The sequence below is a fragment of the Atheta coriaria genome, unplaced genomic scaffold, assembly GCF_025399875.1.
Source record: "Atheta coriaria isolate IRGN ID8LTWV9N9 unplaced genomic scaffold, Caltech_Dcor_3.1 hic_scaffold_4_pilon, whole genome shotgun sequence".
NCBI classification, from domain to species: Eukaryota; Metazoa; Arthropoda; class Insecta; order Coleoptera; family Staphylinidae; genus Dalotia; species Dalotia coriaria.
The window spans coordinates 584,922-602,708 of NW_027045446.1; the positions used below are offsets into that span (position 1 = coordinate 584,922).

The 17,787-nt window shown below is 38.4% G+C and overlaps 3 protein-coding genes and 1 pseudogene across 3 annotated transcripts; 2 read left to right on the forward strand and 2 right to left on the reverse strand.

The window, feature by feature from the left end:
* The first annotated feature begins 1,601 nt into the window (after positions 1-1,601).
* Positions 1,602-3,052, forward strand: LOC135790855 (putative odorant receptor 85d). Its single transcript, XM_065301139.1, has 5 exons — positions 1,602-1,798; positions 1,852-2,446; positions 2,506-2,704; positions 2,760-2,915; positions 2,996-3,052. Exons 1-5 carry the CDS (start codon positions 1,762-1,764, stop codon positions 3,050-3,052), a joined length of 1,044 nt encoding a protein of 347 aa, XP_065157211.1. The 5' UTR covers positions 1,602-1,761.
* Positions 3,053-3,948: 896 nt separating this feature from the next.
* LOC135790729 (uncharacterized) lies at positions 3,949-10,740 on the reverse strand. The gene is made up of 11 exons (XM_065300995.1): positions 10,449-10,740; positions 10,155-10,383; positions 9,191-10,100; positions 8,787-9,135; positions 6,170-6,331; positions 5,881-6,100; positions 5,707-5,813; positions 5,311-5,465; positions 4,633-5,247; positions 4,389-4,570; positions 3,949-4,331 (listed from the first exon to the last, which is right to left on the reverse strand). The coding sequence occupies exons 1-11, from the start codon at positions 10,601-10,603 to the stop codon at positions 4,161-4,163; spliced, it is 3,255 nt and encodes a 1,084-aa protein (XP_065157067.1). The 5' UTR covers positions 10,604-10,740; the 3' UTR covers positions 3,949-4,160.
* A 77-nt stretch (positions 10,741-10,817) lies between these two features.
* On the reverse strand, positions 10,818-13,680 carry LOC135790482 (solute carrier family 22 member 1-like; annotated as a pseudogene).
* A 1,407-nt stretch (positions 13,681-15,087) lies between these two features.
* Positions 15,088-17,250, forward strand: LOC135790570 (uncharacterized). Its single transcript, XM_065300811.1, has one exon. The coding sequence runs from the start codon at positions 15,716-15,718 to the stop codon at positions 17,150-17,152; it is 1,437 nt and encodes a 478-aa protein (XP_065156883.1). The 5' UTR covers positions 15,088-15,715; the 3' UTR covers positions 17,153-17,250.
* The last annotated feature ends 537 nt before the right edge of the window (positions 17,251-17,787 follow it).

The window sequence follows — 17,787 nt, forward strand, 5'->3', positions numbered from 1 at the left end:
AAAATATATCATATAAAAGAGAATTTAATCTCACATGTTATGCTAAAACCAGTTTTACAATATTTGTAAAATTGAAAAAATGCCAGGCAAAAAACTAAAATTTTTCACTCCGTTAAACTCGCTACTCCACTAACTCTACAAATAAAGTGTTTAAAGTTGATCGTAAGCATAAGGGTTCGCGTAGCTATTGGAAACGTTTTTAACGATTTTTCAACGAGCTGGTAGATTTCACATGCATGATGATTACATTCATCACAATTATAACCAGTTATACGCTTCGGTTATTGAGAAAACGTTAAAAAACGTTAAAAAAAGCTCAGTATGCTCCGCCCTCACGACTTAAGTCTAAAGGGCGGAGCTTAAATCATATTTTTTAGCGTCACATGCTTTTTTAAGGGTTAAAAAATTGCAGACGTGTTGTTTTTGCAAGTTGCAAAACGCAAAAAAGCGCAGCAAATGCCCAAATCTATACAAATGAGAATTTCACGCAGAACGAAAGCATAATCCGCGATTTAAAAACATTGATAAATGACTTTGTGGTGTCTTTTGTGCGGACATTTTTGTACGCGTCGCGGCTTTATGCCTTTGCAGAAAATCCAATATTCGGCTACAGAGCAGGACAGGCCACGACAGCACATAGTGCCACTGGGGGTGGCTTGGGGGTGGTGTTGGGTTGACCGAAACTCCAAAACGAACGAGCGGATTGTTATTCATTATAGCGTCGTGTACAAAACACACGCACCCGCTACGTGGAGCAGACAACTTTTTTTTCTCAAAGCTTTGCTGTTTTTTGATCATTTCGCATTGATTTTCCGAAAAAAAAATTTCATGGAACTCGAATGATTATCTCTAGTTGGACTCAGTATGCACGATTTTAATTAGTATGGACGTGCTCACATAAAATGCATCCTGCCATGGTAATAATTTAGAAATTTCAGGATTTTGCTCATTAATTGATTGAATGTACGTTTATAAAATATAAATCCCAGATGGTGCCAAGCACAATATGCGAGTTGAATAATTTTCTGTAACTGATAGGATTTAACTCAACAAAAATTGATTTTATTCATTTGGTTGAAAGTGACTTTTGCAATTGCGAAAGAGAATATTTCATTTGTAGCTACGTCTGCGAAGCTCAGTGCTATGGTACAAGTAAGACAGACGTAACTGACATGTTTACATAATATTTCCACTTCGGTCGGTTGATACCTACTAAAATATTCATTTCGTGCTGTGCGCACCTAAACAAAAACAAATAGACGAGAAAAAACCGCTTAATATACGTCATATTAGGAAAATCTCTTCTTAGAAAACTTTTATTTGACTTACAGACTTTATAAAGACAAATATAATAAGTCTAGAGTTAGAATTAGACGATAAACATTGATTTGAAGAGATGGTTAAGACAAGTGGATGAAAACAGTATTAAATTTCAAGATGTATGATTATTTATTTGATAGAAAGAAATTTTTTGATGAAATATTCTTTTTGTGTGGTTGTGAAGAGATAATGACAGGATATCTAAATTTGATGGGTTTTCTAAGTCTATAAATACTTTTAAAATGAAAGTGTTTCTTTAGTCAAGTTTTAAACATGGAAGAAGTAGATGAATATGAATTTGCAAAGGTTCAGAAAAGAATCCTTAAAGGTTTCTTCCTCTGGCCTGAAGAAGATACCGATGATTCAAAACTAAGCATTTTTGGAAAATTTTGGAAAAGATTCAGAAGATTCTTCTTTTGTTGGTCCTTGTTACCCACAACTATGCCTTTGATGTATGATGTGATTGCTTTACTAATAGGTAAGTCCCCATACCATTCCAGATCATTTTAAAACCCTTTTAATAATTTTTAGAAGATGAATCTAAAACTATAGAACTTCTGGAACCTGTTCTTGCAGTCTGTTGTCACGCTGGTTACCACTACCTAGGAGTCTGTTGTCTCTCCAATGGAGATCTCATGGTTAAAGTCCTCGCAACAGTGGAACGCATGAAGTTCTTCAGACCCATTGATGAAATCATAGAAGTAGACAGAAAAGCAACTTGGTTTACCAAATTTCTCTTAATGTATTCTACAATTGGTACCATATCATACTCCTTGATGCCTATCCTACCATCAGCTTTAAGGGACTGTAGAAATAACCTAACTCCTAGTATGATCAAATATAGTATACCATGTGGGTTGGCATGTAGAGTACGCATACCTTTTTCAATGTACATGAATGAGAAGGTTTTGAAGGTGATCTGGACAGTCAGTTATTTCCATCAGATTTATTTGATATTCTGTGTGACATGTCTGTTTGTTACCTTGACCATGTTGATCTGTTCAGTGGTCATGCAATGTGTTTACCATTATCGGGAACTGAGGAAACTCATGTTGAGCATTGATGACAACAATGGGGATCAGAAACTTTTACATAGGAGTATCCATTATCACAGTGCAATCATCAGGTGAGACCTTAACCCCTTTTAAACTTCTTTTAAAAATTTATCTAAATTTGATCCCGTAGACTTTGTGAAGATGTCAATGAAGCCTTCGGAACCCAAATGACCATGTTCATAGTGGTACCATCATTTGCCATCAGTCTCCTTGGTTTTGTCCTGTTAATAGTAGGTTTCACTGATCGTATCCGTTTTGGTCTACATCTCCTCGGATGGATAGCCATGCTCCTCTTAGTAAACTTTGGAGGGCAAGTATTAATGGACGAGGTAGGTCACCTTTCCTCACCTGGTACCCCTTAAAACATACCTTGATCTTTTTCAGAGTATTGCTGTAGCAGAAACAGCTTACGCCATCAAATGGTATGAATACCAAGTGTCCTTTCAAAAGGACCTCTTCATGGTCATCATGCGGTCACAGAAACCTCAATTCCTCAACGCGTCCAATATCAAAAACTTATCGTTTAATACATTCCTAGCGGTAAGTAGTTCGCCGTAACTCAATTATTAATAATTAGACTACTTGTGCGCCACATACATAACCTCACATGTATATTTTAGGTTATTAGTTCAGCATACTCGTATCTGACGATGTTAATTAATATGAAGTCGAAGTGAATTCAGAATTTCCACTGCTAGTTTGGTTGTTGACTTGAAATTCGTCGAGTTGTATGAAATTAATATTAACTATATTAAATATTTTGTTTATTATTTGTAGTGGGTGGGTCGGGGAGAGGAAAAGGGAATAGGGTTCCACTTGTGTGAGTTTGTTTGCAATATTCGCGTGTGCTACGTGCGCAATCGCAAATTGCAGCGCAGACGTGAATTGTGTCGCGATGACGACGTAATTTAAATTCAGCACGCCACGCTCTGTATTACGGCGGCCATTACGTCGTCATATTCGGGCACGTGTTGTACCCAACCCGCCAGTGTTAACAGGTATTAAGCGCATGTTTTTAACGCTCCACTTATCTCATTTTATACATTACTATATAAATATTTTCAGTTGAAAAACATTTTTTTATAATTATATCTTCAGTATATGACGTGAAATAGTAAAAAAAATTGAGTTGCTTATTTTTATTAGAAAGAAAAGTGCCGTCATTAAAATCTCGTCGATTTCGACCCATTTCCGGTTTGCCGCTTTTACGAACTGAGTTTATAAACTGTGTACGCGTGAAGCTGTCGTGTGACAACTATCCGTGACTTATACGAGCCCTTCGGGAGACACCCTAAAATAACCCTGGATGTTACCACAGGGGGCTCTGGAATGTCGTTGGGGGGAAGGTGTGCGTATGTGATGCTTATTCCGGCTCATCTTGCTCGCGCTTTTTTATTACGAGCCCGGCGAATCTGTTATAGTGTTTTGCTTATAGTTACGACCCTATAAATTCTCATGCTACTCGAGTCTCTTTTGCGGCGCGCACGCTGCTTATTTACCGACATTCTTTCTGTCTTCCTGTCTTTAACCCTACTGGATTTTTCTGCTAAAGGTATTTTGTAATAAAAACTGATTAATTTTTGATAAATCTTTAATATAATCAACAAATAAATACAAAAAGAAGTGCAGATGCCACTACTTTATCCGGATAACATATAATATGAGCATTATACACGTTGCACTACAAACTAGTTAAAACTTTTTTAAATTATAAGTAATATAAACTAGTTTTGTAAAAATCATCGCAAATATTGCGAAAAAAATCTCTGGTTTTTTAAATTTTGGTTACGCTTTGAGCATTTTATTGTTATTCTCCTGTCGTCCCATATTCACAGCATCCACGATTGTATCCGGCAGTTTTACGTTCAAAGTTTCCGGGAAGAACAGCGAAAGCAACCCGGAAGTCCCCGCCATTGATGCAAATAAGAACAGAGGAAGTGATTGAGATATCTGCGCCTGAAATTAATTTTTTTTATAAATTTTCTATTTCCCCTGTATATCCTGATATATTACCAATATAGGAACTTGCGGAGCAATGATGGAACCAATCCGTCCGAACATAGAACAGGTCGACATGAAGGTATGCCTCAAACTGGTCGGGAACATCTCAGTGGTATACAAGTAAATGGTAGCATAGGAAACAGTCGCTGAAAACTTGCCCAATAGGAACACGATTAACCTCAGAGTGCCATCAGCTGAAATCATAAAATGTCAGTTGGGAAATTCTCTGGGGAGTTTCAGGGAGTAGAGGTAATACATTCTGGAATGAAGACAAACCCAACACAGGCCAACCCACTGGTCATGAACGACGCCGCCAACGTAGCCCTCCTTCCTAACTTATTCAGCAACACGTTCGCTAGCACATACGCAGGGATCTCTATAAGAGAGACAGCTATGAAGTTGACATAGACATTTCCTGAAATGCCTACTGAATGCATCGTTAGCCCGTAATACACAAACGTGCAGCTGATCCACGCCAGTGAACAATTTGCAAGACGTATAAGTAATGCAGGTGACCTCAGCGCTTCCAAAAATGTATCCGTATGATGATGGTGTTCCGGCCCACCAATTCCTTCGAGATGCAACCGTTTGACCACAGCTTCATCTAATCGACGGCCATTTTGTGCGGCGATTTTCTTCAACGCACAGGCAGCCTCCTCGTTGCGATCGTTGGATATCATCCATCTGACAGACTCATCTGTAAGCCAATAGCATGATACAAAGAGTACACCCGGTATGTATAGAATGCGTAAAAATATCCTCCAGGGTACGAACCAGGCCGTCACACCGATCAACGCTTCGCCCAGCGCGAACGCGCTCGACATGATCGTGCTCCCCATTACTCTATACTCAGGCACGAGCAGTTCCATTCCTAAATTATCCAGAAAGAATGCAGTTTAGTCCCAGAGCAGGGCTAAAAATATCTATTGTTTACCTAGAATGTATGCGGCTGTGTAGAGACCAGCTCCGAGCATCATGTCCAGAAACTCAAACGTCACGAAAAACAAATAGTTTGGACTTAGCGATTTTGTTATACCCATTATCGTGCTAAACAATATCGCAAACAACATTAGCGTTTTCCGACCGTATCTAAAAACGTAAAAAACAAATAAGTTACTTATCTAAATATAGATTACCAGGGGCGCCATGTGTCAAGAATTGTAAGTTTCCAAGATGAGGGAATCTTGTTTTGTAATTACCTACACCGAACCAAATATTGATCGTGCAAATATTTGATCAAGAGATTAAATTTATACAGCCGCCAAAAATGATGCAATTTATAAGTGCTAATATATTCCTGTACTTGAACACGCTAACAACATTTACATACCTATCGGAAATAAAACCTGATAATGGCAGGCCGAGTAGAAAACCAATGTTGTTTATCGAACCAACTATGGTTAACTTCCATAGGTTCTCCTCACAAACTATATTGAACTAAAATTTTAGAAAAAAAATTTTTAAAAATTTTTGAAAATTTTTAGAAAAAATTGATTAGACATACATCTGTGGCTATTGTAGAATCATCTTTGTTACGATAAACAAATCGATCACATCCGACAGTTTGGTTCCGGTTGAAGGCCCAACCATTACAGCGGGTATCCGTGCGTTGATACCTTTGGCACTTACTAGGCAGGCCATTTTTGTATGGTACAGAATACTGCACCCAGGAAGCATTGTAATTTGGTATTGTATTTGGCAAATCACAGCCATCAATATGACATCTAAAAATTTTCCAAATTTTTTTTGGAAAAATTAAAAAAAAATTTTTTTATTTTTTATTTTAAACTTACCGATAATCGACATCCCTAGCTGTAAAAACGTAGCTGAGTGTTGGAAAGGTGGCGAAAATTAGTACCAAGCACAGAAGAGCGTACCGCTTTATCTGATACTTGCCGAGACCTCCAATGTCTAATAAGATTTTGTCTAAATCCATTTTGCGAAACAAGCAACAACTTTACCTTGCGTGGTCAGGTCAGGTTTTGAATGTGATGCGAAATTTTCCTCGCGCGATGCCTACACGTGGTGATGATGTTTAATCGCGCGCGAATTTATATAGCAACAAAGAACAAACAGAAAGATGTTGATGTCAAGTGACGTCACAATTTCACACTTTCCAAAAAAATTAGCAAAAAGTAATCAACACACACCCACACTCAAACAAAAACCAAGTAAAACAAGCAAACTTAAATAAAATTTAAATAAATTTTTTCAAAAATTGTTTAGTTTATAGTTTAAACAATTACTGTTGTGTAGACAGTATAAAAAAACGATCCGTAGTCGTACGCACTCGACAATTGACTGGCAACTAAAGTATAACTAAAGCCTGACGACCTGACGTACGTCGCGGCGTTGTAGCATTGCTGGAAACAATATTTTTATGCCGACTTTGGGCACACAGAATATACAGTGTGTTCATACTGCAGTAAACCATGAAATTTTCGTGATTATTAATGAATGCAGTTTAAAAAAAGCGTGTTGAACTGATAAGTGACTATATATAGCCCGCGGTCGAGGCTTGAATTTCACTCGGTGTGCTATTATCTGCTTCCACTTTACCACTACCCCTGTATGCACGAATATGTGCATGCATAATCTACGCTGGTGTACATGCTGTACAAGCAAGTACAACATTTATCGCGATAACCCTCCCGCGTGGCCGTTTAAATATAGACGGGTCGCGTTCGTATTTATTGTCGGTCCGGTTTTTCACTTGGATCTACTGAGTGTTACAGAAAATGTAAAATTAATTTTTTTAACAACGGAAATTTTGCTTGCGTACAAAAGCTAATTTTGTAAATAACACGCAGACATTAAATAGAGATTAGGAGTTTTACGATTCGTCATCAAATTTTATCGCTACTGCGAAATGTAACAATTTGTAACCACAACGATAGTTATCGTGTACGAATTGTGTTGATTTTACCTTTTTTTTTTGTTTTGTTGAGTAGTGTATTCTTACACGCAGTGTGTACAAGTCATACACGTGTGAGGAATTTCGACAGTAATATATTCCAGCCGGCGGCTTAAAATCGACAGTATGCTAATTTTTCTATTGTTACATATTGTGAAACAACGCAAATTAACATTGGAAACATTAAAAATTTAAATTAAATTATGAAACACTCTGTATAATTTTATATCAACATTTGCTTGACATAATTAAAGAGATAAAAAATACTATTACAGCACTATTATATATAATTTAATAAAATTAGTTTTATTTTTTGAGTTTTTTATTATCCTGTATATTTTCATCAAAGAAGTCAAAATATTATGACATTATTTTATTTTTAGTTTATTATTTATGTTATGATTGTTAGAGTCAATGGCTTTTATTCCGTGAGTCTTTAAACACATTGTGTTTGATTTCCGCACCGCGCATCAATTTAATTACGGTTTCGAAATGCGCATTTAATCGCTGAATATGCCACGCCACACACTCTGCGCGTGTGTATGTGTGAATGAGAGTTCGAATGGTCGAATGTAAATTGCGAGTAAATCCGAACTAGTCTGCTTAATTTGATTAATCAAGGTCGGGTCCAAGCCAGACACATACGTTGTAATGTCGTATTAAGCAGATAATTATCCTGCTCATGTATCACATTATACATTTGTAATAATTTATATTTATATTTTTTGTGTCGTAAAAATGTCGTAAAAACTTAATTTTTAAAATGTGAAATAATTTTCTATATAGGTGCAAAACGTTGGAAACGCGCAGGATAATAATCCGGTTGCGAGCCATTGTTCCGGAGAAGATTAATGGCCAACGAGAAAAAAAACTCTCCACCGAGTTTCGATCCTTGAAAAATATTATCATCGTTCATATTAATTCGATTTTATTTCGTTGCGCTTCGTTTCATTCCACGACGCAACTCAATCAAACAAAACAAAAAAAAGATTTCGAATAAATCTAGGGCAATAAAAAAAGCGAAGATACATTCGTGTGCTAAAGTTTTCTATCTTCGCGAGCGGTGAAGATTTACCAGCGGAGCATTAAGTGGTAATTTAAGGTTGGAATTTGTTTGCAACCGTTGGAAAAATGCGCGTTTAACTCACTTAAATCGTGAATAATTGCCCACGTCGCAGCGGCGGTAATTGCGCGGAACGAGAGTGCATTACCATTTCAAATTAATTCATTGCGAAAGTTCCGTAAAATGGCGCTGGAGCAATTTCATTTGTTTACGAGCGGTTTTATTCACATTTTAGTACTGCCAACGCCACCTATTGCTCAATATCTAAAGGTTTTACTTTTGAAGAGAAACTGTAGAATAGTCTTGAAAAATCAATACTTTTACTTTCATAACTCAACATCAGAGGACGTAAGATGTAAATTTATTTAAAATTGAGTTTTTATTAGTAAAATAATATATTTTAATAAATTATCATGATGAACAATGGAATTACATTTTTTTATTCATTTCGATGTCGTCTATTTTACCTATATTTAGAGATTCCGCCATGTTATCCGGTAGTTTACACCCTGCTGTTTCCGGAAAGAAGAAAGCCAACATACCAGCAATCAATCCCAAAATCCCAAAAAGTAATGGAGGTAGAAGTGGTGAGACAGTTGCTAGTAAAGGCAATTGAGGTGCTGCTATAGAACCTGCTCTTCCAAACATAGAACAGAATGCTAAGAAGGTATGCCTCAGAGTTGTAGGGAACATCTCTGCAGTATAAATATAGATAGTCTTGAATGCCATGGTTGCAGCCAGTTTTCCGATGATTGGAAGTATCAACTGGACAATCCAATATTCTAATAAAAATAAACCAATTTATAAAAGTGATTTTGAAGGTATTCCAAGACCTACCTTGAGGAATAAAAGCACAGGATAAACAAGCAACTCCACTGACAATCAAAGATCCCACCAAAGTAAACCTCCTTCCAACAGAGTCCAGCATATAGTAACACACCACATAACCAGGTAGTTCTATAACGGCCATGATGATAAAGTTCAAGTAGATGTTCCCAGTAAGTGATACAGAGTAAACAGTAAGACCATAATAGATAAAGGTGCAACTGATCCAACTGAATGAACAATTGAGTACCCTCAAGACCAAGGATGGATACTGACATACTTGGAAGAAGGTCTCACGTTGGGTATCATCATCCTCCTCTTCTTTGGGTACCACCTCAATACCTGTATTATTAGTTGGAGGTGCAGTGTTGTCCAATTTGATATCCGCTGAGATTTTGAGTTTATTTACACGGGCTATACGTTTGATCAACCTACGTGCCCTTTTATTCTTCCCATTGGCCAGGAGGAATCTTAAGGAGTCATCCATCAACCAGAAGTAACAGAGGAAGAGAACCCCTGGGGCATAGAGTACACTCAACATCACTCTCCAAGAAGGTGAAAACCAAGCACCTAGACCTAGTAGAATCTCCCCAAATGGAAAGACTATAGCAATCAAGGTACTTCCAAACACTCTTTGTTCAGCAGCCAGGAGTTCCACACCAAGGATAAACCCAGATCCATAGATCCCACTTGTGAAACACGCAGTGACAAACTCCATTATAGCAAAGACCACATAAGAAGGTGAAAGGGATTTGACCACACCACAGATCCCACTTAATACTAGGGAATAGATCAGGACCCATTTACGACCCAGGCGATCAGAAAAGTATCCAACAAAAGGAGCAAATAATACTTCTGCAATTTCATCCAAGGAACCCAAAGCTGTCAGCTTCCATAAGTTATCTTCACAGGTTAATTTAAACTGGAATACCATCAGAATTAATAAAACCCAAAAAAGTGATGAAAAAGGTATTACCTCATGTTCAATTGTGGTCAGGTCACTACCATCAGTTACCAGTCTATCACACTTTTGAATATCAGAAGTATTAAAGGACCTGGGTCCACAGGAATGATCATTATCTACAGGGGCATATCTCTGACACTTTTTAAAGGTAGATCCATCACCTGGTATGGCATATTTCAGCCATGATTGATTATAGGCTAAAGGGACCTGAAGATCATCATCACATTCTTCAATATAACACCTGAAATTTTTAAAATTTAATTTTTTTAAATTTAATTTATGTTTAATTGATGATGAGGCACTTACCGATGTTTTGTACTTCTTGTACTGAAGACATAACTATACTGAACAGCGGAATAAACAATCGCCAGGGAAATCAAGAAAAAATTTCTTTTCTGATATTTTCCAAAACTACTCAACTTGGGCAAAAGCTCATTTATATCGTAGGTTTCGACAGTCATGTTGACCAACACAAAGTGAAACTATTCAAATCACTTCCTTTATATAAACTATTTAACTGTTTATTACAAGCGCAAAAACAATGAAAATTTATACTGACACGTGTTTAAATCATTGTTTAACCGTTTTAACAGTTCAACTGTCACGTTTTTTTTTATTTAGTAAAATTGTAGGAATGTTAGACACCAAAGCACCAAACACAGAATGAACCCACAATTTGTGCGATTACTCTTTATTTAAATTGTAATTATAAAATTCAAGAGCGTGTTACGATAAGCAGTGTACAAATACTGATTAGTTTACGAGCGGATTGCGACTGAAGCGACTTTTCCTTGGCGAGAGAAAAAATTTTTTTGGCAGGCGCAGATGAATCCCGCCCAGATGGCAGTTATTAATAAAACAGCGTGGTTCGTTAAACTTGAAAAAAGCTGGCATTAACATTAACATTTAACATTGGTGTTAATTAAAACTAATTTACACTCATCGTCATGATACAATATTTACATCATGGAAACAACCGTTCAATTAGTGAAAGATAATACAAAAATTAAGCGTATTCTGTTTGAAGTTGGATGTTTTCAGCCTCGTGAATTGTATCCGGCAGACGGGTATTCAACGTTTCCGGGAATGTCAGCGAAAGTATTCCGGCTATAGTCGCCATGACTCCGAATAGTATCATTGGCAGTGATGGTAGTATTTGAGCCTGAAAATAACAAATAACAAACAAACATAGTTGTAATAAATGTCTAGCAAGTTTTATAAGTTTGTTTTTGTATTTGTGGTTAATGAACATACCAATAGAGGTATTTGCGGTGCAATCATGGATCCAATTCGTCCGAAAGTCGAGCATGTGGATAGTAATTGATGTCTTACAGAGGTGGGAAACAATTCGGTTGTAAACATGTATAAAGCTGTGAATGCCACTGTCGCGCTGAACTTTCCAACCAGGAATAGTAACAGTCTCAAGGTTGTGCTTGCTAAAAATAATCAAATTACTTTTTTGGTAAATTTACTAAATTTAGTTTTTTATACTAACCTTCTGGTACGAATATAAAAGCAAAACTAGCCAGACCTCCCAAAATTAACGAAGAACAGAGAGATTTTTTACGTCCAAACACATCCAGCGTAAAATACGAGACGAAATACGCTGGGATTTCGATGAAGGTCACCGCGATAAAGTTGAAGTACAGATTTCCGGAAATGGCAACTGCGTGTAACGTGAATCCATAGTAAACAAACACGCAGCATATCCATACCAATGAACACACCAGCAATCTTATACTTAATTTCGTAGAAGTAAAACAGTCCAGAATGATTCCCTCTTTTGTTATCATCACTTTTTTGAATCCCTAGTCTTCTGATAGTGTCTTCCGGTATGGTGGTACGGTTTACACTTGCTACATGTAACAAGGTACGTTTTGCTGCTTTGGTATCACCTCTGGATAAGTTCCATCTGACTGATTCATTAACTATCCAAAAGTAGAAGATGAAAAACACTCCAGGGACATAGAGGATTTGTAACATGGTACGCCATGATCCGGTAAGCCATGCCACCAGACCCAAGATGGCTTCCCCCGTTGCAAAGGCACAGGATATTACAGTGCTAGCCAGGACACGTTTTTCAGGAGGAACTAACTCCACAGCTAGGATATAGGCGGCGCTGTATACTCCACAACTTAGAAAGGTTTCAAAAATTTCAAACATGAGGAACATGGTGTAGGAAACAGCGAAGGATTTGAATAAGGCACAGAAGGTACCAGCGAGGACTCCGAGGATCATAGTTGTTCTTCTACCAAATCTAAAATTTTATTATTTAATATTTAAAAAAAGTTTTTGGAGGTTTTGGAAAATTTTGGTACCTATCTGATATGAATCCAGATAAAGGCAGAAAAAACAACTCCCCGAGATTATCCAAAGTTCCCACCATTGTTAACTTAAGTATATTCTCATCGCACGTGACGTTGAACTGCAATTCCAGCCGAATTAATTGGTCTTAATTAAACTAATTCAAAACTTAGTATCAGAATCAGCACTTACATCTTTCTCAATTGTGGCATCAGCATTCAAAAAAACAAAATTCTCACATGGGATCTTCTCGGTTTGTACAAAAGCCTCTCTATTACATCCATAAACATTTTGGTCCAATGGATAACGATGACAATGTTCCGGTTTAGTTGGATCAATAGTACTATTAGGTATAGCGGCAGTCATCCATGAAGTTTCATATACAGGGGATTCGATATCATCACATCCATCAATAAAACATCTATACTCTGATTTCCTCGTGGTGAACACATATCCAAAAGGGAATGCAGCATAGATAACAATGAGTGATATGAGGAAAAAATTACGTTTTTGAAACTTTCCGAATTGTCCCAAATGCACTAACAACGCGTCCAGGTCAACCACATCACTCTGTTCTTCATTGAGAATCTGAAGTTTTTCTTTTTCTTGAATATCACCCATTTTAGCACATTTTTTCACGACGTGATTCACTGAGACATCTGAACACACAATGATTAATTAATCTGAGTTGGAATTCAAGTTGGTATTGGAGATGGAAGCTTATCAGATTGTGAGTCCATTGTGATTTGTACACATTCCGATGTTCATTGATAAATCAGCCAGTAGCGATTGTTTCATGTCACTTTCAAGGCGACAAACACGAGTAAGCAGCATTGAGCTGCTGAGAATTGTACTTGAGATGAAAATAGTCATCTCACTTTTGGTGTTTTTGTTATTGTGGTCACTTAACTTGCTCATTAAATATAGCGACACGCTCAAAACATGCGCGACGCGCACAAAGGCACGCAGAATGTGTTGGAATGTTATCAGTCTAATTATTACAAAACATTCAGGTCACGTGCGGGAATGATTCGATAATTGCATTTATTTGCAATGTGGCTTACGCTAAACTTCGATTATAACTTTGCAGAGTTGCAAATTTGAGTTTCCAGTTAAATCCGGCTGCGAATTGGCGTAATTATTACATTTTAAATGTATTTAGTTCAAACATTATCTTATCTTGATAATGACGGAAAAAAACACGTTGTAATGAACTTGAATTTTATTATCACGAGTGTTATCAGTCATATTTCAAAAAAGATGATTAGACAATTTGTGGATCTAATCCGGTATTTAGTGAATAGTTACGGTACATTCCAGTTTTGGCTAAGAATGAAGAGAATTCTTGATTCTTCGGGTAGAAACACGTTGGTGCTGTATGAACAGTCGGAGGGTTACTGCCCGAAACAAAAATAATTAATTCAAAGCATTCAGAAACGAATTTAGTGTAGGGATGACTCACCGTCCATAATCGCTAGACGTAGTGCGGTAAAAAGGGTGAAGGGGTGGTTTCCGATGAGCTCCGTAGCCATGAAACCATGAAGGATATTCAAAACGCTTGGGGAGCTCACAAGTTTGATAATACGTCGATGTTTTGAGATAATCCTCGGAATCAGCGCACTGCATTTTAATTCAGGTTTATTCAAGAGTAAAAATGTGTAAAATAATGGGAGAATATTGATTTGTAACAACTTGTTTCCATGGTAACTAAAACTACTTGATTTTATATTAGTTACGCCACCTTTTGTCTAAGTTTTAGTATTGATTTTTATATAGAAAGCTTTATACCAAACAAATTCGCCATCTATGCTTGAGTTATCGAAGTTGGTGTTCGTTGAGGACACAGCTACTACAGTTTCTACTTTTAGAAAGTAGATGGGAGTGCGAGACTGGTTTGACTAGATTCCCCCTCTTATGTAGTTGTATATAGTTTGTATTGATGTAGTTGCTCAAAGCCAAATCACTCGAAATGCAATCTTTGGCAGATCAAAGTGAGTGCATCGTTTTCTCGAAATGTGTCTAAGGTAATCAACTCAAAGTCCCCGCGTCTCCTAAACCCTGTTTACGTAGAGCAGGTCTGTTTGAAGTCTGAATGCATCTGATCTAATTTAACGGAGTTGACGCAAAGTGAATGGGATATCGATAAAAGTCTCTGCGGTGTGAGAAGAACGTCGGTAATGTAACCTGTCGCGAGACAAAGTTGCCGGAGGGCAAGTTGTGTGCTCCCCGTGTCCGTGTCCCAGGCGGCCATCGGGCGGGTATTCATTAAAACGTCGCAACCGTTCGCGTCGCCCAACGCGCCCAGCGCATTAACTTCGCTTCTCCCAACCACCTTCTTATTTTTCTCTCCCAGCCTCAACTACAGACTCATTGACTCAGGTTTAAAAGTTAAAACGAAAAAAATCGCCGATGCATGCAAATACTTCATTAGAGTGCGGGTATTCGAGTGTGGCGGTCGATAGATTCGAATCAAAAGGGCGGATTTATTGCGACTCGATTTATCAGAGGGAATTGTAGATGAGACACTTTAGTGGCAGTTAGCTCCCGTTACCTGGAGCGTTGCGGTTTTGCAGCCAGCAGAGAGAGAAGTGGAGAGGGTGGATACAGAGCTAATTCTTTATCTCTTTGCGTTGCTGTGCATCCCTGAACAACGCCCGCAATCAACTGCTGGCGACTTTCCAGCACACTGTATTTTACTACTAGGTTAGTATTCAAGTTTGAAAAAGACCATCAAACACGACTATAAACATCCATTCCACAATGCCCCTTAGACTGTTACTATTGTTACCAGATACTTGATACCAGATACCCACTACCCAACTTTGCATTTTTCTAAATTCAATTCAATCGCAGACTTGAGTTACTCCCACGAAAATCGAAGCCTTCTCGTTTTACATATGGCGTCTTTAGTTTGGAATCGTTTCGTCGTTACGATAACGACCTCTGAATGCAGGAGGGTTTTGGGATGGTTGAGGGGCATTGGCAACGATGGTCGATTAACCGTTCGCGTCGTCAAAGATTAGTACAAGTGCAGATGGCGCTGTTAGATAAGGCGCAACAAATGTTGCCATCGCCTCAGTGGTCATAACGAACCAAAGCTCTTCCCTCTTTAGACTAAATTGCAGTCTGCTTCCATCTTGTGGTCTCCCCAGTAGAAGTTCCCCCAATATGCAAACACAATTGCTGACAATGACAACTACACTGACACTGGCACTGACAACCAATTACGATATTACCCAAGTTGGTCCAAAAAGTTCAGAAGCCACAAAATGAGCAAGCCATTGATCCCATTGATACTAGTACTATTGCTGGAGGTGTTTGTGCTTGCACCCTCAAAAGGGACGTCTAACGACCAGTATAACGACGACTATAACGACGATATTTTCCTTTTGGGTGCCACTCCCGAAAAGGTCCAAATACGCGATGATCTACCCGTGCAGGACGCGCGGATTCTTCGCGATACCAAACCGGAAGTGACGAATATGACAACTACCAGCATCACGAATGCAGATGCGATGAATAAAACCAACACACAAGGAGATGGAGGAGATGTGGGTGGGCAGGAATGGATAGAGGAAGCCATAAAAGACATCGCATACTATCTGCGCGCACACAAGTTCAACGAGTACGATCGTAGATATGAGTCGAACGGCACATTAGCACCCCGCACCTACCACCGTGAATATCCCCGACCCGCACTTCGGAGTCTACACTGGGAGGTGCATAAGTTTTGCGATGAATCTTTCCTTGCATGCGTCAAGTACCTTTGGAAGCGTGCGCAAGGAGCAGACCTGCGTCGAGGAGACGACACGTCCGTTGTGATTCAAGAGCAACGATGGCGGATGGACGTAGATCGTGATCGTATTGATATGGTCGAGGCAGAATGCCAAAAGCTGAAGCGGCGCGATGACATCTTAGCTGATCCCTTCCAAGGACCACTTGAACGGTTTCAATGGCGGACCACTGCTGCGTATTTCATGTGTTGGTATACAATGAACGAAGTGGAACACCTTAGACACATCTCAGAAAACTGTGATAATTTCTCCAATTGTTTAGGGGAATCAAAACAACCTCGGAATCATGACCCACGAGCAAATGACGATGAACCTTTCTCTTGTGCCTTGTATAGTTTTTGTCCGGATGTCTGCTGTTATGAGAAACACGTTGATAATTTACGCAGTTGTTGGGAGATGCCGAAATCCAATCCTTGCTATTCTGCATCTCCCGCAGAACAAAGACAATGCGTTATGAATCGAAGTGAGAACCTGGACTTTACTTCGGGGATATTAAACCATTGGAATGTGAGCTGCACGTGTCCGCAGGTCGGCTACGTGTGGGATTCCAGTTATGGCATTTGTGTGGACGTCGACGAATGTCTGCGAGGTGAACACAAGTGCGACGTGCATCGTGGCGAAGCCTGTCTGAACACGCTCGGCGGTTTCAAGTGCGTGTGCAAATGGGGGCACACGTGGAGCAATCAGGAGCAAAAGTGTCAGCAAAACGAAGCCGTAGCTCAAATCAAATTGATCGCCTTAAAGATGTTAGCAAAAAAAACCTCTGAAGAAGATTTTGAAAAGTCTTATCTACGCAAATTCTATAAATTTATCGTGAAAAAAATTTATTCTACATCTGCGTCTAATTCCATCAATTACGATCGTAATTTCTACAATTACTTAATTGTGATATTTACGAGTGTAATTCTGTAATTATGACGATGAATGCGAGCGCGGAATTGTTTTGCTGAACGTGACAAGCAATTGAAATCATAATGCGTCGGCGTGTCGGCAAAGTGCCGGTATTATTAAACGCCTAATTGATAATTCCATTCGGTTGTGAAATGTTGGCGCGCGCGCGCCGGGTGTGAGCCGATTCGTGTCGCGATCGTGTTCGCTTCTTGTTCGATGTTCAACCACATTTGAATTTTATTGCTACACACAAACAGGCAATAAAATGCTCATAAAACCGTCAGAATATAACTACAGAATGTTCATATTACGTAAATATACCTAACTGTCACATCTGCTAATTACACTAAGTAAAAAGTAAACATTTCACAGGTCTACTGAGTTCAACAAGTCAAAAACCCAACTAGTTATCTTTGGTTCTTCACAGAAGTTGTTCTGTTTAATAAAATGTCTAAAAATTCAATTTTTTTTGTAATTCTGTGTCTTTTAGTGTTTTTTGTTAAAAATTCTACGTCTAGTGGTAAAAATAGAACAAAACGTCATTTGATATATCCTGTGGGTGGGGGTACTTTCAAGGTATTTATCAATTTGGATTCCATTCGAGGTCATAATGCTAATTACAAAAGCATGTGTTGTATTGTAGCTGATTGTCGGGC

Coding starts and splice junctions, on each gene's coding strand:
- LOC135790570 (XM_065300811.1), top strand. CDS start 15,716: ATGAGCAAGCCATTGATCCCATTGATACTAGTACTATTGCTGGAGGTG.
- LOC135790729 (XM_065300995.1), bottom strand. CDS start 10,603: ATGACTGTCGAAACCTACGATATAAATGAGCTTTTGCCCAAGTTGAGT. Junction 10,384..10,448: donor ACAAGAAGTACAAAACATCG/GTAAGTGCCTCA, acceptor TAAAAATTTCAG/GTGTTATATTGAAGAATGTG. Junction 10,101..10,154: donor TGACCACAATTGAACATGAG/GTAATACCTTTT, acceptor ATGGTATTCCAG/TTTAAATTAACCTGTGAAGA.
- LOC135790855 (XM_065301139.1), top strand. CDS start 1,762: ATGCCTTTGATGTATGATGTGATTGCTTTACTAATAG. Junction 1,799..1,851: donor TGTGATTGCTTTACTAATAG/GTAAGTCCCCAT, acceptor AATAATTTTTAG/AAGATGAATCTAAAACTATA. Junction 2,447..2,505: donor TATCACAGTGCAATCATCAG/GTGAGACCTTAA, acceptor TTGATCCCGTAG/ACTTTGTGAAGATGTCAATG.